The sequence below is a fragment of the Arabidopsis lyrata genome, assembly GCF_000004255.2.
Source record: "Arabidopsis lyrata subsp. lyrata unplaced genomic scaffold ARALYscaffold_8, whole genome shotgun sequence".
Classification (NCBI taxonomy): Eukaryota; Viridiplantae; Streptophyta; class Magnoliopsida; order Brassicales; family Brassicaceae; genus Arabidopsis; species Arabidopsis lyrata.
This window is the reverse complement of record NW_003302548.1, coordinates 3192902-3214707: the sequence shown is the minus strand read 5'-3', so window position 1 is coordinate 3214707 and position 21806 is coordinate 3192902. Positions and strand designations below refer to the sequence as shown.

The 21806-nt window shown below is 38.1% G+C and overlaps 2 protein-coding genes and 3 long non-coding RNA genes across 6 annotated transcripts in view; 2 read left to right on the top strand and 3 right to left on the bottom strand.

Moving 5' to 3' along the window:
* Positions 1 to 1745: 1745 nt before the first annotated feature.
* Positions 1746 to 4581, top strand: LOC110225700. The gene is made up of 2 exons (XR_002329914.1): positions 1746 to 3666; positions 4323 to 4581. It is a non-coding gene; the product is annotated as an uncharacterized LOC110225700 (long non-coding RNA).
* Positions 4582 to 5638: 1057 nt separating this feature from the next.
* Positions 5639 to 6677, bottom strand: LOC9299638. Its single transcript, XM_021015618.1, has 2 exons — positions 6517 to 6677; positions 5639 to 5886 (listed from the first exon to the last, which is right to left on the bottom strand). Exons 1-2 carry the CDS (start codon positions 6620 to 6622, stop codon positions 5765 to 5767), a joined length of 228 nt encoding a protein of 75 aa, XP_020871277.1. The 5' UTR covers positions 6623 to 6677; the 3' UTR covers positions 5639 to 5764.
* Positions 6678 to 7053: 376 nt separating this feature from the next.
* LOC9299637 lies at positions 7054 to 8459 on the bottom strand. 2 transcript variants are annotated; one of them, XR_002329912.1, is made up of 3 exons: positions 7844 to 8459; positions 7636 to 7751; positions 7054 to 7451 (listed from the first exon to the last, which is right to left on the bottom strand). It is a non-coding gene; the product is annotated as an uncharacterized LOC9299637 (long non-coding RNA). The 2 variants fall into 2 exon arrangements; XR_002329913.1 differs by having other exon boundaries at positions 8051 to 8459.
* Positions 8460 to 13113: 4654 nt separating this feature from the next.
* On the top strand, positions 13114 to 14136 carry LOC9301427. The gene is made up of 2 exons (XM_021015619.1): positions 13114 to 13251; positions 13565 to 14136. Exons 1-2 carry the CDS (start codon positions 13149 to 13151, stop codon positions 13666 to 13668), a joined length of 207 nt encoding a protein of 68 aa, XP_020871278.1. The 5' UTR covers positions 13114 to 13148; the 3' UTR covers positions 13669 to 14136.
* A 213-nt stretch (positions 14137 to 14349) lies between these two features.
* LOC110225702 overlaps positions 14350 to 21806 on the bottom strand; it is a 14158-nt gene continuing 6701 nt past the window's right edge. Inside the window, exon 2 of the long non-coding RNA XR_002329918.1 lies at positions 14350 to 14692. This is a non-coding gene — a long non-coding RNA (uncharacterized LOC110225702). The remainder of the gene's footprint in view (positions 14693 to 21806) is intronic.

Here is a 21806-nt window from a genome sequence, read left to right as displayed (position 1 = left end):
TATTTTTGTCAACAAATATACTTCAACTAAAAAAATTTAGAAATCTAGATTATGTCTAAGATGTATATTGTCTAGCACTCTACTCTAGATTATCCGTTTATAAATTTTAAATGGCGGAAAATAACAAAAATTCGAGAAAAAGAAAAAAATCTTTGATTCTCAAAAACTCATCTAATTATGTTGAAAAACTAGCATGACCGCCGGTATACATGTTATTTTCAATAACCCAGAGCCATCAGTTGCAAACGCTATTGTCATCTGCTGCATGTTTCCAATTCTGAGTGTGATTGGAAAAGCCTTATACCTACATTTCCGGCTCTCGTGATAGATCCTTCTACGTCGTCTTGAAAATTTTACCGGTCTAAAGCTATAAAAAAGTATGTCTCCGATCCTTCATGATCTATTGACATAACATTGACAACTAATATAGTGAGGGTCAAAGAAAAGAAACGAATGTAATATGATCCACATCCAGTTCCTTGACCTGAACCGACTCCCATGATTATCCTTGCTCTCTCCCAATTTTAGAACCTCTTGTAGGTCTTTATCTAATTTTTTAATACTTTATCAAGTCGTGCTTTTCAAATATGCGAAGTGATCCATGAAAAAACTAAGATATTACGCTTCTAAGTATTCCTTCCGATACTAACAAGGGACAACCGGAATTATTTATTTTGTGTCTGGCTTAACTCGATTTTTTTTCAAGTTGCTAAATGTTGGTCCGAGTTCGATCTTAATAGTTTAGGTTGGGTCCTAGTCAGGTCAAAATATTTAAGCTGCTAAACATCGTTCCGATCGATTCTGATCTAATATGTTTAGGTTGGGTCCTATTTGTGGAGAAATATCTCACATTAGAAAAATAGAAAGGTCTTGAGTAATATATAAAAGACATGGACCTTTTCACTCATTGTCAATTAGTTTTGAGCCGGATGTATTGTACAATGTTTTTTAAAAAAAGAAAAGAAAAATTAGACAAGGTTTGGAAAGTTAAATCAATTGATGTAAGTTAAGAAAAAATCATCTATGTCGACTTAAGAATTAAGATGAATTGAGAAACGCGAATCTGTATTCTCAAATTTAATAGGGCTTTATCGTAAACATCAATTAGAATAAATAATATATTTACGTAGGTGTTAGAATTTTATCGTAGAATAAATATATATACGTGAACGGTGAATCAACGGTCAAACGTTTTTGTTTTTTAATATTTAGCCTTGATATACCTTTCATTCTTTCGAGAACATCGAATAAATTTAGAATGATATAAAAAATTATTAACCTCTGTCCAAAAATGACACACATAAACTAAAAATGGTCCAAATTTTTTCATTAAGAAAATATAATAATATATATAACTTTGTTAATATGACTGCGTTAAACTCTAATATGACGTAAAATTTTCCTTGCATCACCGATTTTCAAAATTAGGATGTAATCACAAGATAAATATCAATTTCTTGTTTTGGTCGCCGTTGACCTAAATTAAATAGTGGCCAAAAAGTCGTCTTTTACTACGCGTTTTTCTCTGTCCTTATATGGTTGAACTTAAACTATTAGCATAGAGACACTATAAGAGTATGGAATCAAGAGGTTTAGCAACCTAACAAAGTGAATAAGAGAGATGACAAAGAAGTGTCCTTTGAATATGAGACTTGTGTTCTTGCTTCTATTGGTTCTTTTGCTCTCATGCTATCATGACTGTGCTCTAGCGTCTTCACAAGAGTTACGCCCATCATCAGGTTAGTCTTGAGACATATATCCGAATGATTTTTTTTTAAATCGAGTACAATTTTTATTAACATTTTTAGCAAAAGTTCATAAAAAAAGGGTGCAAATATGATCATCCCGAAATAACATTAATTGTTGTAGTATATTGTGCTAGTTTTAGGAAATTATTTCTCCAAAAATTGTATGTCCATTTTCATAATCTAAGTTTTCGTTAAGTTCAATTTCTGTATTCTTTTTTTTGGTTTATTAAAAATAAAAACCAATTATAGACCTAAACCCTTTTGATTAGATTAGTTGGATATCATTTCAATTTTGGTTTTGGTAGTTTTTAGTAACATTAAAAAATAAAAAGGATTTTAGACAGTTTGTTTCTATTGTTTTAGTTTGATTTCAGTTCGCATTTGTTTGTAGCGGAAAAAAATCAATAAAACTGGTATATTTCTTCTTTGGCTTAACTTATCAGTATAGTTTCAGACCCTTTAAATGGATTAGACACAGTTTTATAGATTTGATTACACATTTCTTATAAGAAAAATTAATTCTTAGATTTTTATTTAAAAAATAAAAAGATGGAGAAGAATGATGAGGCGGGTAAATTCATCGAAGAGTGGACATGGTTTAGGTGGAGGAGGTGCAGGAGATGGACATGGTGTCTATCATTTGCCATTACCCTCCCCTCCACCACCATTATTACCACCATCAAGGCTGCCTTCGCCATCAATACCGCCACCACCAGAGGCACTATCGCTACCATAAACTGAAGAGATACAAGCTTCAAAAAAAAAAAGTTTGTCATAAAGAATCATCATCGTCGTCAACCCATCAAAGATTGTGAAATTTTTTCTTTTTCAGCCGACGAGATCTAATGCAACTTAAGAGTAGAATTCATATACAATATATGATTCATTATAAATAAAGTGTTTAAATTTATGATTTATTTATAAAACCAAAAAAAAAAAAAAAAAAAATTATGATTTATCCAACATTTGATTTGATTTGAAATAAGGAAAGAGCTTTCTCCTCAACTCCTTCTTTTGGATATTGTTTTTGAATGTAGCTTTCTCTAGGTGTTTCCAAAATATAGTTATAAATAAGGTATTTAGCCTTTTATATATTTTGTTTGGTCTTTATTGATTTATAATACAAATTTGCATATTGATTCGTTATCTTTTTTTTTCTTTTGTTTATTTACTAGAAGTCAAACTATCTTCTAAAAGAAGTTGTTTCTACGAAACCCATCATACAAGCCACTGGACCCACTAAGCCTTACCAAATACCCCACATTATAGTAAACAAGCCTTTTCAACATAAATTCCAGAAAGTAGCTATTAATATTGCCTTATCTTGATGGCTATATAATAGAAACATTTGGGGGAGGGGAAGAGTATCTCAAACAACAAGAATAAACAAGAAAGAGAGAAAAAATAGAGAGGGAGAGAAAAAGAAAGACAAAATTTTCATTTATTTTTGGGTTCTCAAATTTTGGGTTTCTATAGTTTAATCATTCAACATTTTGGGTTTTTGTGTGGACAAAATTTTTCTTTTCTTTTCGGGAAGATGTTGTGAAGGAATAAATCTTGTTGCCCTTGGTCTGTGATTTATTTTTCTTAGTGTTTGGGATTTTCACATACCTTTTTTGGTGTATATTATTTTTTTCATTTATAAGTAGCTGCAAGTTAACGTATAATTCTGTAAACCAATCTAACACTTTCTAATATGGCTGTTGACAAAAAAAAAAAAAAATCTAACACTTCGCATAGTGACATTTATAGATAATTAAGAGTACTAGAGCAAAGGATTTAGCAAGGTAACAAAAAAAAATTATGGTAAAGAATGGTCTGTTGAACTCGGGAATTGTCTTCTTGTTTCTAGTAATTTTGGTTCCATGCTCTTTCGACTGTGCTCTGGCTTCTCCCCAGGAGTTACTCCCAGCAACAGGTACGTTCTTGCTAACATAAATCCTGATGATTTTAATAAAAGAAAAACATATATGTGCATGTTGGTCCTCCAAAAAATTCTATGATTTTCTTAAGGAACCTATGCTATGTTTAGCAATTATTAGTTAACGATCTTACTAATATATATATGTATCAAAAATATGAGTAGCTTGGTTATAGAGTACCAGCAAAAAAATTAAAGGTGTATAATTTAACTTTCAGCTCGGTTTTAAGAGTTTTTTTTATGGTTCATGATATCGAAATAGAATGGAAACCGAAAAGCACTCTTTTTTTCTCTTACAATCTTTGTTTCTGGGTTTAGAGCAACATATAAATTATTTGAAAGAATTTATAAAAACTAATGCAAGGTTAAGATTACAATATTTTCGGTTACTTTATATTGTTTTGTTTCAGTTTGCCTTAGACCAATTAATTTGGATTCATTTTGCTAGATTTGATAACCTTTACGTTGTCGTATGGTAACCTTAGTCTTAATTAATTAGCAACACGTTTAGTGTTCTAGTAGATACAGTAATGAATTGTTTTTGCATAAAGGCTTTCTATTAAGTAATGAACTGTGCTCTCAAAAAAGAAGAAGTAATGAACTGTTGAAAAAGATATATAATTTTGTAAATCTCTAATTTTAAATATAAATAGGCTTGAGAAGGAAGTTGATTCCAATGCGGTCATCAGTCAGTCGACGAACTGGGTCTCTAGGAGCTCCACCACCACCGTCGGCAATTTCTATGAAACGTAATAAATATTTTTAATGCCGGTTAGATGATGTTGTAATATTTTGTTCGTTGTTTTGTTGAAACGTGTTGTAATATTTTTCATCTAATATAACTGATGGAGTGAAAGCTAATAAGTACCTATATGATTGCATTATTAATAACAAGTATGGATTCTAAAACTATTAGTAAATATATATTTATTATAGTCAAAAAGGTAATGTGTATTTATTTTTAGAATAAAAGATAAATAATTTAAGAAGCTAAAACAATATGAAAATAGAACTGCGCAACATCAAAGAAGAAAAGCAGACGAGTTATATTTTTGTATTATTTATTCATTCACATAGTGTACTCGGTAAGTTTTTAATATATATAATTTTATTACTTGTAGTTATATATAAATATCTACTAAGAGTGGCTTGAATTTTTTGGGCATGATTTCAATTCAATTTGGATCGATTGAACTGAATAGGCACTAGCTAGATATGATAAATTAGTAAAAGTTTAGTAAACAGAAGTAAAGAACTGTTGAAAAAGACATATATAATTTTTCTATTTCCCTCTTACTCAAAAGGAATTAGAGGCATTTATTCAACTGTTTAGTCTGTTCGTTTCGTCGCCGCAGGCGGCAGCGGCAGCGGCGGCGGCAACATTACCGCATGTTGTTGTTCGTTTCGTCGCTGCAGGCGGCTGCGGCAGCGGCAGACGCAACTTTTAATCGTTTGACGCTGATTTTAATTAGCGTTCAAAATTTTTAGCCGCAGAACGCAGCGGTTGCCGCAGCGTTATGCCGCAAGTACCTGCGGCGACCAAACGAACAACCTCACTTGCGTCTGCCGCTGCCGCATGTACCTGCGGCGACCAAACGAACAGACATACAATAAAAACATATATACTTTACTTTGCCTTTCTCATTTCATCTTGGAACATTGTAGTTCTTCATATTAGTAAATAATATGTAAATCATAAGAATCATAACCTCAAACATATGTTTTCAACAAATTAAGCAAAAATTTTAGAAGTTTTCAGGAGTATAATCTTAATAATTGAACGTTCAAAAATATCAAAAATATATTTTCTAAAACAAAAAAAAATGACTAGAGGCTTTTTGTTTTGTTAAAGGATATCATGACTAGAAGTTGTAGTCCCGCAGTTTTTACTAGTGTGTAGCGTATTTATGTTATTCTAGATATACGTCTGATTGTGTGTATACGTACGTGTTATAGACGCCAAAAAAAAAAAAACTAAATAACAATTTATAAAAAAGAAATATGATATATAACATACAACATGGTTTTTATATAACAAAATACTTATAAAAACTCTCTTGACCTCTTATCCTTCACTTCTGGTGATGACTTTGGGTTATGGGCCTTTATCTTTAGGCGATTTAGAGGGAAACGAAGCGATAGGAGGTTTGACGATGCGACGGAGAGGGGGAGGGGGAGGAGGAAGAGGAACACAATCCAAACGCAATTCGTTCCTTTCTAACAATATGTATGCACCAAAAATTGTATGATTAGTTTCTTCAAACAATAAATATGAATAAAACTACAACAGAAAAATATGTATAGAGTAAACAAGGTAAATAGGTAATTATGAAAAAAATATTACGTATTTAGGTAAATGATAATTGCTAGAGAGAGCTGCTATTAGAAAGGAAAAAAAAAAGAGACACAAATATTTGCTACAGTGTCCTACATTATTTTTTGAAAATAAAAAAAATATATTCATTTGGTAGATAGTCTCGAACATTGATATAATACTATTTTAACACTTTCAATACCAATATAATAGATCAAACACTTGTATAAAAGATAAACAATTATATTCGATAAATTAGATGTCCATACAAAAAATAGTGTGATACCATGGAAAAGAATCAAACCTTCTGCAACTTTAGATGATAAGAATTAAACCAAATAAAAACTCCAAGCCAGATGTCCACGAATAAAACTAAGCAATCGTATGCATGAACTTGTTATTTTCTTAAATATCACTATTTTATAACGCTATTACTATATATGGATGTGGGGAGCTCGTATTTAAACCTCAATACATAAGCACAAGAAAACTGACTGACTACAAAAGTAAGAGAAGTAGTGTTAAATACTTACGTTGGAGACGTTTGGCCTGGGCAAGTCTTACTTGAGATAAGGTAAATAAGAGCAGAATAAACAAAGACAGAAGAAGAGGAACTAAATTTGATGTCTTTGTAGCCATTAGTTAAGTGCTCGACTCTCTCAAAACTCCATTACAAGACATATATATAGACAAGAAAATGAAGCATAGTTAGATAGGGTTATTAGAGCATGATTATAGGTAGTCTCTTAGAAATATCTCTTAGCAATATTTAAGTAATTTTTTTGTAAAAAGTGATTGTTAAGAGATAGTATTTTTGAGTTAAGATTTTTGTGTGATTAATGGTAGGCTCTTAACATGTGGTTCTTAGGAAAAAAAATATTAATATAAAAATAAAATTTATAATTATAGAAAATTTAATAATTGTTGCAAATTAAAAAAATTAAAACATACATGAAATACAATTTATAACATACATGACATAAATTTTTAACATATACGATGTATTGGAACATAGTAATTGGTGTTTGGTATATTTGGTGTAATTGGTGTTTGGAGAGTTCATAATCACATCAACAACTTCTCAAATGCAAAACAAAGATTCATAATCACAGTTTATGTAATTCACCAAATCCAATTACTATGAAGAATGTATGTAATTCAAAAACATAATCAAGACAGAAATATGGTGTCTTCTACTTGGCCTATACAAGACACAAATTTCGTGTTTTCTACAGCAAAAACACATTGAACACATTCTAGAAAGTCAAAGACATTACTTAATAAAATTTCATACGTTTAACATAAGCAAATGAATGGACTCAAACATTGCATGAGTTGGATCAAAGCACAACATCCCTTCGGAAACTGCTTCATCGAACTTCTCTAGCTCTCTTCTTAAAACAGAAGCTTGCTTATCAATATTATGTCTGAAGTTGTGCTCCGCAATGGCAAGATCACAAACATTTTTCTGCAAGGACAAGAGCATAAACACTATCAATTTTGTGTCCAAGAATAGGATAAAAAAACAAGATCTTTGTGTAGCTAAGAGTTACGAGGATCTGAAACAAAGATCCCCGAGAAAATCAATCAACCGAATATATGTGTAGCTAAGAACATGGTATCAAACAAACAAGAAGAATAGTTTAACTCACTTCCGTCAAAGTCCAAGTAATCAAACACTATCCACCAAGAAACCAACCTTAAGAATATCCACATTCAAAGACATCAACTTAAGATGTCTTAAAGAATCGAGTAACACCGAGTTTGGCTGCAAGAGAAGAACAAGAAACCATCAAAAAAAAAAAAATCTTCACATTGATGAAATTAACAAATTGCAAATTCAAGAACTTTAGATCAAACATCATCTTCTTTGTTGAGCAAGATCTCTTTGATACTAGCAACATCCTTAGAAACCACAGATAACTCTTCAATCTCATCACTCAAAGCGTGAGCTTCATCAAATGTATAAATTACTAACAATCTGATTACTATTCAAATTCGTCTCATCGATATATGATTATTATCTCCTCTGCTACTATTAGCTTTGCTCTCTTTACTACCACCAACCTCATAATCTTCATCAACCGCCGTACCACCACCGCCGTCACCGGTGGTTCCACGGCCGCGATTAGCCTCGTCGTCTCCGTGAATAGACAATTCAAGATGGTCGCATCCGATGCAACGACTCACTCTGCAGGAGAATAAAAGCTCGGCGATTTTGTCTCCTCTGGATTTGAATTTGTTAGGACAATCAGTAGCAGCCACCATGATCGCATGACCCACAGGCGCCGTGGAGAACCGCCGTCCGTTGAGATGCTTGTGATAACTCTCTCCGATTCACCGGATGTAACAATAATCGGAGGAGAAATCGATTTGCAAAAAATCAATTTGATTTCGTGTTTTCGCAGTCGGCAAAGAGAGAGAGAAACGAAGGAGATAAACGCGACACGTGTCCACCTCTTCACTTTGTTTTTGTTCCTTGGTAGACTTAAAGCACATTCCAGATTAAATTATATTGAATTTAATCTTAAGAAAAGCCTAAGATTTCTTTAAGAACCCTCCTATAATCATGCTCTTATACATGTCGTACTGGGCCTACTGGCTGACGCGCAATGCCATTCAACGCGCTTTCAGTTTATGAAGCAGCTAAAAGTCTTTCCAAAACAAAAGTTATATGTACATTCAATTGATGTAGATAATTATTATAAATATATATATATATCAAAACTATAATTTCATAATAAATAACTCATATTTTAAAGTTAAATTATTAAATAAATATAATCTATACTGTACTATACGGAAAAACGGTCTATTTCCCCCCTAGAACTATCGTATCTGGCCAGATAAAGCCCAATCTTTGACCTCTGTCTATATACCCATGAAACGGAAGTTAAATGTTTATTTCCCCACCAATTGAAAGTTCGAGAGCTTAATGTCCACGAATCCTAAGTTCGAGATTTAAAACCCCATAGCGCTGGGTTTAATTAGTTTACTGTATACCAAACCGATCCTTTAACCAATTAAACCTAATTAGAACCAGCAATTTCAACTAATTAACCACAAATCCAACCCGACAAAACCCAACCGACCCAACTTCTTCTTCTTCACCAAATTTTTCCAGAGCTAATATCATCGCTGGAACATGCGACTCTAATGGCGCAGCAAATCGAAACCAATGTGGACAGAACCATCTCCTCCAAATCTCCTCCTCTCTCTGTATTGGCCACCAACGCCTCTCCGTCTTCCTAAACTCCATCCCATCGATCGGTGGGATAGAGTCGAGAAATCTCTCTCCTCCGGCGAGCCGATGCAATTAGGAGAGGAAGAGAATGGAGAGGCTGAGTTTCCAGAAGGAGCGACGGTACGATGATTTGGGTGTAACGATGGATTAGGTGACGGCGTGATTTGGGATTTGGAATTTTTAGTGGGGATGAAAGCGGCGGTGCGTGATTGTGACTGGAGAGGCGGAGAGGGAATTGGTTCTTTCATCGGCGCTGGTGAAGTTAGTGCCGTCGGAGATGGTGGTGGTAAACGTGATTGAGATTCTAGATTCGATCATCAATAGCATCGAATCAAATAAATGTCTGAGATCGAATCACATACTTCAAATTCGATCTTCTCTTCTTCTAACTGTTCTTACTTATTAGATGACTATAGCAGAGAAAAAGAGAAAAGAAAATTCCTAACTATGGCTTTGCAAAGTAGTAAACTTCATTTGTTTTTCTTCTTGAGAAAGATAGTCAATTTTATCCACATTTATTCAACTATTAAAGCTTCACCCAATACATTTATATTACCTCCGGTGGAGGCATCGTTGCCGTAAATTTCTTCTCTTTTTCTTCTTCTCCGGCAACATGATGCAAAATCGGATTTTGGGTTTGCTTGAAATAATTTATTCGGTTAAGTGTTGGTTTTAGATGGTTTAGTATCGGTTTAGATTATTAACCGGGTTTCGTCTCGGGTTTACGCACTAAACCGACGAAACCATGATTCATGGACATTAAGCTCTCGAACTTTCAATTGGTGGGGAAATAAAAATTTAACTTCCGTTTCATGGGTATATAGACAGAGGTCAAAGATCGGGCTTTATCTGGCCAGATACGATAGTTCTCGGGGGAAATAGACCGTTTTTCCGTACTATACTGGTTACGGAGAGTAAAAAGTTCACGAGTGGATGTGCCCTATGTGATTGTGTATGTAAAGTGATGATGTTGTAACCCTTTTTATGTCTTTCTGTTTTTTAAAATGGCTTTCTTAAAAAAACAAAAAAATACTTTGGTTTTTTATTTCATCTTGAAACATTTTAGTATATCAAATTTATAAATAATATTTAAATTATAACCTGAAACATATAATATGAGAATCCAAAAACTGGTGTTGAGATTGGTGGGAGTCATGGTTAAAAGTTGCATTAGTAATTATGTTGCATCCATGGAATGGGAGATTATGGTTGCATTAGTAAGAGATGTTCATTGCTTGTAGGTTGTAATTTTTATATCCTGGATTGTTGATTTATGATTATGTATGTTTAGTCGATATTAAATGCTCCCTCCATTTTAAATTACTTGTCATTTAAGGTTTTTTCACAAGAATTAAGAAAACAATTAAATTTTCTACTTTATCTTTGTTTATTATATTCTCTACTTTTTTTTATTAGTCAAGACATGAAAATAGTGAAGATAAAATTAGAATTTTATCTAACATATATGCATTAAAAATTTAAAACGACAACTATTATAAATTTTTTTAATGTTAAAATGACAACTAAATTAAAATGGAGGGGGTAATACTTTAAAATTTTGATCTATTTAATATTTTTACAATACTTCAAAAAATTGACCTAATTAAAATATTTATGATATTTCAAGTACTCTTAGCCTTAAAACCAAAAAATAAAGGATTGATTGTTAAAAAATTTGTGATTGTAAAGCCTCTCGAACCACAAGGAAAAGGAAAACAATCGCTCAAAGTATTGAGTATTATTTGTTAAAAATATCAATTTATATTCTTTGGGTCAAATACTTCTTTCTTTAACAATTTAAATAAGAGTCTCCTAAGGCGGAAGTTCAGCAAAGGAATATCAGGCTAAGAGCATCTCCAATGCATACCTCTATATTTTCCTCTATTTTAGAGGAACTCTATTTTAGAGGAGATTTTGCTCCAATGTATTCCTTTAAAATAGAGTTTCCTCTAAAATAGAGAAGAGAGACATTGGATTACTCTATATATAGAGGAAAATATAGGGGTGGACATTGGAGATGGTCTAACTGAAATGAAACAAAACGAAATAAAGTGTAACTACTCGGTTTCGGTCCATTGTCGTGAGTCGGGACAAAAACCATAGTGGAGAGGAAGAAGAGATAGACAGATTACGCATTTTTGTGTTTTAAGTAGAGAGGAAAGATGAGTAAGGGCCCATACATAACGAAACTAGGGATTTCTATATACTATTTTGGTGCCTCCTAGAGTGAGAAGAAGTGAGGAGGTCGTAGTAGAAAGGAGAAGAAGAGAGAACATAACATTAGAGAGTAAGCTAGATCAGGAGCCGCCAGTAGAAGGAGGAGGCAGATTTGATTAGTCTCGGTGGAGGATTACTGATTTGGAGCTCAGATTCATGGCCGTAGACATATATCAATTAGGGTTTTAATAAGGGTTATCTCATAGTATAAATATCAGCCATTCTCGGCAAAGTGAAATACGACCGGGAAAACATTTCACAAAGTCTTGACAAAAAGTGATACTGTTTTTCGTTGTCAAGTAGCTAAGGTGAGGATGCATGTAATTTGTGGATTCACCGTGTTTTTTAAACTCTAGAGAATAGCTTGAGTGATGATGTTCTGAATATAGTAAGATAAAATGATGATATGTTGATACAATGATGTGATGTTAGTATAGTCTGTGAACATGGTTAGGAAAAAACATCTTGCAGCTCATTAACAGCTGACGATGATGTGTATATATGACTATGATTATGATGTATGATGATGATGAGATGTGATGAAAGTATGATAATATATGCATGTAGTGATGATGAATGTAAGCAGATTAAATGATGCCAGAATGATCGATAGTTTGAATGTATGCATGTAATTGTGTGTATTTATACTATGTGTGATGGTAAGTTTTGTTGTATGTTGTGAATCATGTGGACTAATTGTGAAACATGTGTACAAGTAATTAAAGATTGTTGGTGTAAATTATTTATATGGGGTCGGGGTAAGCTAGATATATATGAACAATTATGATTTTTTGTAAAACACAAAGAGTTTATAAATTTTCCCCAAACGGAATTCCGCTGATAAAGATTTGAGAGTCTGATTCTCTGCGTATAGTGAAGCTGTATGCTAGAGCTGAGAATAGAGTTTCTGGCATTGTCAAAGCATTTCCTATAAGCATTGAGGCAACTCCTACATATAAGCGATGATTGATGGGTCAAGTGTACGTGCTACATTGTCTTCTTCTTGCGGCACATACCAGATAAGATGCATAGAGTGAGATGGTACGACGATTTTGGGTTTGTTGTCCAAATCCTCGAAGAACAAAACAAAGCGTACCATTCAGTAGTGCATTGGTCGAATTCCCAAGACTCTTGCCAAAAACATTCCAATAAACTTCGCTCAAAGAAAGGTTTGACTTACAAAAAAACTGATCACATGATATTAATTTCCGACAAAATATCTTCGAAATTTGTGTGTAATTAAAGTCCGAACTCCGAAAGAATCTTGATAAAAAAAAAGTCCAATAATTATACACCTCTGGAAAGTTTAAGGAAAGAGTCAAACTTGGAATCGTCGTTAAACTTATGGTCAACTTAATTATCTATCTTTTTTACTAGACTACACATCTTATGGTCAACAATGACACTAACACAACAATGACACTAACACAACATATTACTAGACTACACATCTTATGGTCAACTTAATTATCTATCTTTTTTATTTTGTAATATTTTTGTTAAAATTTTAGTTTACAAGTTTTGCTTAAAGTTTTGTAATAGATTTATTATAAAAGTCTTAAATATTAAAATAAATTTTTTTATTATATTTATGATAAATTATTTAAATATTAAACTATGTTTTTTGCCTACGACCTTAAAAACTCTTGGCACAGCTCTGAGAACAAAGTAAGAAATATAAGAGAAAGAACGAGACATAAGAAGATGGGAACGAAGTGTTCGTCACAATTACGTTACGTGGTCGTTTTGGTTCAGCTGCTTTTCGTCTTCCCTTGCCTCACCCAATCGGCTCCTTTCTCAGTTACCGGTTAGTGTTTCTATTAGAGTGTATATAGCTGGTTTAGTTATGGTTTAGTTTGGTTAGTATCTTTGGTTAGTTTACCTTGTATTTAAGCTTTCTCTTGCACACATTTTATCGTTGAATGAAGATATTTTACAATTGTGTTTCTCTCTTAAAGCAATTTATATACTTTTCAAAAGAAATTATAGTTATAAAGGTAAAATCGTTGCAGCAGATGAATATGTTGCTACGTTAATTAACGTACCTTGTCCATTAATTGAATTCAATCACATATATCCTTAATTAAAAAAAAATAATAATAATATATATGACATTGTAGGCAGGAGATTGATGGGCATATATATGCCGAATGGGGCAATAATCGCAGGATCTTCAAAATGTGGACAAGCACCAAATATAAATATTAATTGTTTACCACGGTAAAAATCTAATTGTTTTCTATGCAAAATTGTCAATTTTTCGAATATTTCAAAATTTTCTAACCCTATTACATATTCGCTTATATGACATTTTGCAACCTTTGTACATCAACTGGATAAATTTATATATTAATAATAAAATATATAATTATGAGATGTAGGGAGGAGATTGATGCGCATAGAAGCAAGACCTTCAAAAAGCAAAAAGGATGGTGGTGGTCGTGGCCCTGAAAGTCCAGACCAAAATCAATGCTAGTTCTTGGAAGCAAAGAAAAGTCAACTATACAATTGTACTAGAAAGACTCGAACCATGTTCTCCTAGTCCCAGTGTGAATCCTTCGACGATACCATAAATCAGTTGCGTAACTAGATCCTAGTCTTAGTATCTCTGGTGTTTAATAAGGTTTTCTAAACATAATGTATCTGTATTTTCCAGTTGAAACCATTCTTATTTAAATATATATAACGTCGATATTTAATTTGGTAAAAAAATTTTATTTGGATGTTGATATAGTAATATTTATAGAAGAAATATGTGAATATGTTTGTCCACATATATATGCAATGACTGATAATTAGCAGTCGTCGGCACTAGCTAGACTACATTTTGTTTTTCTTGTTTTAATGTAATTAACTAAAATTCAAGGATTGCAGCCTAAAAAGTCCAACAAGTTTGAAACTCAAATGAATAAGATGGTTTGACGTAGATAACTCTAAATTTTAATATTGCAAAATAGTTATGCATATGTAAATAAGCGATTGTAAACTCAGACCTTACCTGCAAAGGTCCAGCTACTATAAGACTGTCTTCACCATTTTCTTTCTTTTTTAATTAGTTTGATATGAGCTTGACAGTTCTTCTTACTCACTTTCTTTGACCTCTTATTCGTCACTTCTGGAGACGAGTTTGGCTTATGGGCCTTTTCCTCTAGGTGATTTAGAGGGCGGCATATAGGATTTGGGAGGTTGAGGGCGAGGGGGAGGAGGAGGAAGAGGAAGAGGAACGTAATCCAAGCGAAATTCGCTCCCTTCTAACAATAAATGTGATTACAAGTACAATGTATCAATATTTCATGAGATCGCCAGATATGTGAGTGTAAAGATGATATTAAATAATGTTAGGGAGATTTACTCAGATGTTATACATTTTATATGAAATTACCAGAAACATACAGATCTTTTTTTTTATTACTATCATATTTCGGGTATATTTTTTATACCCAGCGTGCCCCTGTTAAACGTTACAGGAAAAAACGTAATTACAAAGAATGCCACTGCCACGTCAGCAAACCCGCGTCGCCACGTCAGAAATCGCTGACGTGTATTAATGAACTCAGCCGTCGAGCGATATAGCGGCAGTGACGGCTGAGTTACGGTATATTGCGGCTGATTTAAGAAAAATGGCTGAATTATGAGCAAACGGCTGACTTACGAGTATAACCCAGCCTGGAGTTACGGCTGACTTACTGAAATCTGTCTGAGTTATGATAAAATGGCTGACTTTCGAGCATAACCCAGCTGTGGAAGTCGAAACTAACACAATCAAGATTTGTCTAGGGTTTTATTTTAGGGATACGATAATCGTGAATTCTCAAAGAACAACAGAAACGATTGATACCAAAGATGGTGTTCTTGATATTATTAATGAAAAGATGATTTTGATCGTACAAGAGTTTGATCGTAGAAGAAAAGGTGTTTGTGCTGTGAGAGCTTTGCGTAGTGTAAATTCTAGAGCGATATTGCTTGCGCCTTTCGTTTGAGCCTTGAATCTCTTTATATAGGGATGATAAACCGCCTCTCCAGCGATATTCTAGGAAGATTTCCATTTATCTTGAAGTCGGCCAGAATATCGCGGATTAGGACAATTTCCTTATTCTTCGGAGTTTTCGGAAGATTTCCTGATTTGAGTTGATCCTTCGCGATTCTTCCTTATCATTTCCGAGTTTATCGGAAATGATCCTTCTTTTTCGGAAATGATAACTTGCTTGGAAATGATACCTTTGGAGAAGAATATTTACTAAGTCTTTGCTTCGGGCGATGATGAAGACTTCGCCTCGGGGAACTTGTGCAACCGGCTCGGGGACAAGAGAGGCACGGCCCAGGTTCCCGAGGGAAACCGGCTCGGGTTCACAGAAAGAGCCAGCTCGGGGGTCTCGACACGAACCGGCTCGGTTTCTCGGAGTGAACCGGCTCGGGCACTTGAAGGGAGCCGGCTCGGGTTCACAAGCTTGCTGACGGACCCCGAGCAGACTACGGGTGTTCCCCGAGGCAACCAATGCAGTGATCCGAGGTGAATGGCAGTCTGACCCGAGGTGAATGGCAGTATGACCCGAGGTGAATGGCAGTTTGACCCGAGGTGAATGGCAGTTTGCACCGAGGTGTCTTCAGAAGTTCCCTAAGGCGTTCGAAGTTCGGCTTGGTGCTATGGGATGAAATCCGACCCCAACAGTTAGCCCCCCAGCTCGTTGGTTCGAAGAGCAACCGATGAGCTTCACGACTGTTAGTCCGAGCCGTTTTAACTTTGTTCCGAGCCCATCCTTGTATGCCGTGAAATTTTCAATGCTTCAAAGATGGTTAGTGTCCTTCGGTGATTCTGATTCTTGACGATTCAAATCTCTTTGACGCTTCATCTTCTTCTAGCGCGTGTGACGGTTGAGATTCTACCTCGAGAAGTGGAAGAGTCCTCTGCTGATTCCCGAGAACCGTGCGGATGCGAAGTATCTTAATATTGGTCACGCGCACCCGACGCGCCCGAGACTTGGGCGGATGCGAAACATTATTAAACTCGTGTGTACCCGACGCACCGAAGCATTCTATAAATATCCGACTCCTGCTTCATTTTCTCATTTCGCAATCTGCAAGGAAAATTTCTAAGGTTCGCTTCTTTTCTCTCTGATCTTGATCTCTTTAATTTCCTCTGCTTTGCTTTATTTTCCGTCGTTCCTCCGCCGTGCCAGATCTTAGATTTGGTTTTTTCCGATTTCAAACTTTGCTTTTCCGATTCTTTTTGATTCACCCGAGCCGACGATGTCACTCTCGGATTCAAGTGATTCATCCCGAGGCAGAAGAATTCCCGTTCATGAAAGGAAGATGGTTTGGAGCAGTCCCTCGGAAGGAGCCGAGGCTGGTTTTTCAAATTGCTCCGAGCGAAACGGCGATAGTGAAACAAGATCGTCATCCGTGGACCAAGATCCGAGCCAATTTGTGGCTCGGGAAGATACAGTTGCGAATGTGGCTCGGGATGAGGATCTTCCCGATGACCCCGAGGCAGCTTTAAATACGGGAAGAACGCATCCTCCGTCTAAGGACGAAGCTGGGGGCTCTTGTTGGCAGAAAGCGCCCGAGCCGTCTTTGCTCCCTGTAAAGGCCGAGGCAGTTCATTACGACTCCGACGCAGAGGCGAGAATGCTTCAGGCCAGGATGCAAGCGGCTAAGGCTCTGCAGCAGAAGACGAAGCGAGCCAGAAAAGTAAGAAGGCCCGACCCCCCTGGTTCCACGCTATCCACCGAGGACTCCCTCAGAGAATTGAGAATTCGGTTCGGTTTCAGTGAAGGAGTCACGATGAGGCTTCCGACCCCGAGTGAACGAGCCGATAATCCTCCCGAGGGGTTCTTCACGTTGTACGAGGGGTTTTTCAGTTTTTGTTTCCTGTGGTTCCCTCTCCCGAGGCTGATCGTTGAGTATTTGGGGTCGTACAAGATTGCGTTGGCTCAGATCTCAACTCGTGGATTGCGGCATCTTATCGGGATTTTAGTAAGGAGTTTCGAGGCAGATAAAGTTTTGTCCCTCGGGCATTTAAGGAGTTTCCTGGAGGTTCGTCGTAGCCCGGGTCCTCTGGAAAGATACTACATCTCGCCGAGCAAAAATAAAAAGATCATCGGCGGGTTCCCGAGCAAGGATGAGAAATACACCGATCATTTCTTCTTCGTCGCGATTGACGAGGACTCCGTCCCCGAGGGATGCCTTGATAAAATTGTCGCGAAATGGGGCAAAATTGGTAGTTTACCCGAAGCGTTTGAGCTCTTCTTTCTGTCGTGATTTGATCGATTTATTCTAACCAGTTTTGTTTTCGTTTTCAGATCGTACCCCGGCGTTCCTCGAGCTTATCCCCGAAGATCTTTTAGAAATTCACGAGGAGTTGGCTTCCCGGAAGTGTAACTGGACCAAACACTTCACGCTCAAAAGAGTTGAGAAGGCGCTGAGATTGCTCCGAGGCGTGTCCTGTTCATCATCGTCATCTTCTTCGGATTACCGACTAAGCGGCTACATGGAAATGCAGAAGGCGAAGATGACGTTAAGGGAGAGAAAGGCTGCCGAGAGGGAAGCGGCCGAGCAGAAAAGAGCTCTTGAGGCGGCCATCAAACCTTCGACTGAGGGGTCTAGAAGGCCCGAGGCATCCGATCTTCCCGAGGCATCTGGCGGGCCCGAAGTGGTTAAGGGCCCCGAAGGATCCGGGGTTGATTTAGCGGTTGCTTCGGCTCCTCCCGAAGCGGTCGACGATGTCCCAACTGGGGATAGTGGAGTTCAAGCTCCCGAGGTCGAACACACCGAGGTTGTGGTCGGCTTGGCTGCTGGTAGACAGGCCGAGTCCAAGGGAAAACATCCTCGGGGCGACCACTCTACCGATAGGAGGAAGAGGTCGAAGAGCGATCACGGCAGCTCCCGACCGATTTACAAGGACAAGGTGGCTTCGGCCAACCTTGTTGCTTCGTGTGCATGGCCGTTGTTGACGGCCCCTGAGAATCTGGCCGAGGCGGAGAGATACGCCGAGACTTCGGCCAACTTTCTGAAGGTAATGATTTTTGGTTGAACCTCGTTTCGAAGTTCTTTTCCGTTCCTAACATGTCATTTTATCCCCAGGCTTTCTCCTCGATGAACACGCTGGTTCGTTCTTACAAATCAATGAACCGTCAGCACGAAGCTGCCAACGAGCAGTTTGAGATAGCCCGTGCGGAGTCGGAGAGGAGAATAGCCGAGGCGACTATGGCGAAAGAGAACGCGGAGGCCCTTGTCGCAGCCGAGCAAGAGGCGAGGCGGAAAGAGGCCGAGGAGAATGCCCGAATTCGGCAAAAAACTGAAGCAGAGGTTGAGCGCCTCAACTGCCTGCTCGCCGAGGAGAAGTCTCTACGGGAGGTCGAGGTAGCCCGAGCCAGGAAGGCTGCAAAAAGGGCGGTCACTGAAGAGTTCGCCAAGCAGATCAAGACGATCGAGGCGAAACTGGAACAGTTTGACCAAGTTGCCGACCGCTACATGTACTTCTCTCAGGCCAAAGCAAACGCCGAGCTGATTGCCGAGCTCGAAGGGGGCAAGTCGATCGAGGACGAGAAGAAAGAGGTAGAGGCGTGGAAAGAAGAGTTCGGGGACGCCGAAGCGGAGTATTCTCAGCTTGCGGTTGAACTGCTCGGAACTTTGAAGGTCCCTCCGGTGTCACCCGACTCTGCTCATGATAGCCTCGGAAATAGGTCGGTGGAAGGCAACGCGACCGAAATCGGAGTTATCGATCAAGCCGGAATGTTCCTGGATCCTGCGGCGACACATGCCGAGGAGCAAGACGAATGAGCCCGAGGCGTCTCTAAAACTCCTTATTCTTTTTTTTTTTTATTTCTTTTGTAAAACTTATGCCTGGACGGCTTTATCCATCTGAATGCATGTTTCTTGAATCCGATACCAGTGTTGAGTAACTGGGTTTATGACATGCCCGTCGAGAAGTTATTTCTTCCCAATAGTATTAACTTCCGAGCCGAAAACGAAAAGAATCGTGCGCCAGTGTCAATTCAAACGTTTTAACCTCCGAACTGAATTATACACCGATGTCAACGTAATTGGGTTTTGGTAAGAATGAGTTTTGGTTCAGTAGAAGTTAACTTTCGGAATAGCGAACCAGTGTTAAGATAACTGGGTTTTTGTAAGTGAGACCACAAAAAGTTAATTTCTCCCGAACCGTTTCAACTTCCGAACTGAAAGTGAAAAGGATCGTTTACCAGTGTTAAAGTAACTGGGTTTTGGTTATATGAGACTAATCTTTATCGGTTGCGACCCGAGCTGATATAGTCGATACCAGTGCTTAGAAGCGAACTGGGGTACCAGTGTCGAAGTCAACTGGGTTTTCTGAAGATAATTTCTTTATGGCAAGATATCTCCGACCGAATCGTCTCGACTGTTTATATAGCGCGCTGTAACCGAGGAGGTGAAAAGAGCTTTTTCTGTCCGAGGACGTGGCCATCATCCGAACGAACTTTTAGCTTTATAGGTCGATAAGATGACTGTTAAAATCTCCGAGGTGGATAAGATTGATAATCCGAAGGGTAAAAACTTAGAGAATTTGAAAAATTTAGTGGGAGTATATATGTATACGGACCCACTCCCCCCTTTTTTAATTAGGGGGGGTAGCTGAACTCGTCCGATGACGAGCTGCCTACGTACCCTTTTCAGGGATCAAGCCACCCCGTAGTTCAAGTACATGCGTACCTTAGGTTTTTAGCAGTAATATTTCCTTAGATGCATTGCGTTCCAGGATCTAGGTACCGCTTTGCCGTTCATGTTGATGAGTTCGTAGACGCCGGGACGGATTACCTTTGCGATTGTGTAAGGTCCCTCCCAATTCGTACTAAGCTTACCTGCGTTCTGCTCGGCGGTATTCTGGAAAACTTTGCGCAGTACGAGCTCTCCTTCGTGGAAGCGGCGATGCTTCACGTGAGAATTGTAGTACCGAGCCGTTGCATTCTGATAGTTCTGCATACGGATCAAAGCTGAATCTCTTCTCTCGTCAATTAAGTCCAGCTCGTCCAGCATCATCTGAGTGTTGGAATTTTCCTGCTCGGGGAGAAAGCGTCTTCTCAGTCCCGGGATCTCGGCTTCGGTGGGAATCACACACTCTGTGTTGTAGACAAGGGCGAAAGGTGTTTCTCCCGTGGCCCGCCGCGGCGTGGTTCTGTGTGACCATAATACTCCTTCCAATTCGTCGGCCCAGCGGCCTTTCTTCGCATCGAGGCGCTTTTTTATTCCGTCGAAAATCGTCTTGTTTGCCGCCTCGGCCTGTCCATTTCCCTAAGGGTACCGAGGCGTAGACTTGCTGAGGCGAATTCCCCATTTCGCGCAGAATCCTTCGAACCGAGCCGAAATAAACTGCGATCCGTTGTCTGTGACGATCTCGTAAGGAATCCCATGGCGGCATATGATGTTCTTCCAGACGAAGTTCTCGACCTGCGCGTCTTTGATGCTGGCGTAGGAGTCCGCCTCGATCCATTTGGACCATCGCATGAATGGATAAGGCGAAGTGATGGAAGAGAGGAGCTCGGCGGGTTGATGAATGGTTGGTGCGTGCCTCTGGCATTTATCACAGCGTTGAGAAAACTTCTCGCAGTCCTTAACCATCGTCGGCCAAAAATATCCGTGGCGTTTGATCTTTATAGCCAGGGCTCTTCCGCCAGAATGGTTTCCACAAGATCCGCCGTGTACTTCTTCCATGGCTCTCCGAGCTTCATTTCCTTCGACACAGATAAGGAGGGGGCCAGAAAATCGCCATTTAAAGAGCTCTCCGTCGATCAGAGTATACCGAGCCGCTTTGGCCTTAAGCTTCCGAGCTGCCCACTTTTCAGTAGGAACTTCTCCATCGGCGATGTAGCTTCGGATGACTCCGATCCATTTGGCATCGCTTCCGTATTCGGGCTCGGTTGCGTCCGTAGTTTGTTGGTCTAGCTGTTCGATGTCCATTTCTTCCGGTTCTTCTATCTCCCGAGCTGTTAGAACTTGATCCTTGCTATTTTCTTCAATGCTTGGCTTTTCGATGAACTCAACCGGTATGATCCTCTTCAGATTTGGGTCTGAGGTTGAAGCTAGAGCCGCTAAGGCATCGGCCGATGTGTTCTCACCTCGTGGGATTCTGGTTAACTCAAACTCTCCGAACTGTTTCGCCAAGTCTTGCGTGAGAGCAAGATACGCTTCCATTCGTTCGTCGCGAGCCGCGTATTCTCCATTGAATTGATTAGCCACGAGCTGGGAGTCGCAAAAGGCTCGCAGCTTATTGATCTTGAGTCCCCGAGCCAGCTTTAGTCCTGCTATCAGCGCTTCGTACTCAGCTACGTTGTTAGTCGCGTCGAAATTTAGCCGAAGCGATTGTTCAGGGATTCACCCTCTGGTGAT

Bases quoted from the DNA above. Each gene is read 5' to 3' on its own strand.
- LOC9299638 (XM_021015618.1), bottom strand. From the start codon at position 6,622: ATGGCTACAAAGACATCAAATTTAGTTCCTCTTCTTCTGTCTTTGTTT. The intron at 5,887-6,516 runs GTAAGTATTTAA...ACATATTGTTAG, and splicing joins CCAGGCCAAACGTCTCCAAC to AAAGGAACGAATTGCGTTTG.
- LOC9301427 (XM_021015619.1), top strand. From the start codon at position 13,149: ATGGGAACGAAGTGTTCGTCACAATTACGTTACGTGGTCGTTTTGGTT. The intron at 13,252-13,564 runs GTTAGTGTTTCT...ATGACATTGTAG, and splicing joins GGCTCCTTTCTCAGTTACCG to GCAGGAGATTGATGGGCATA.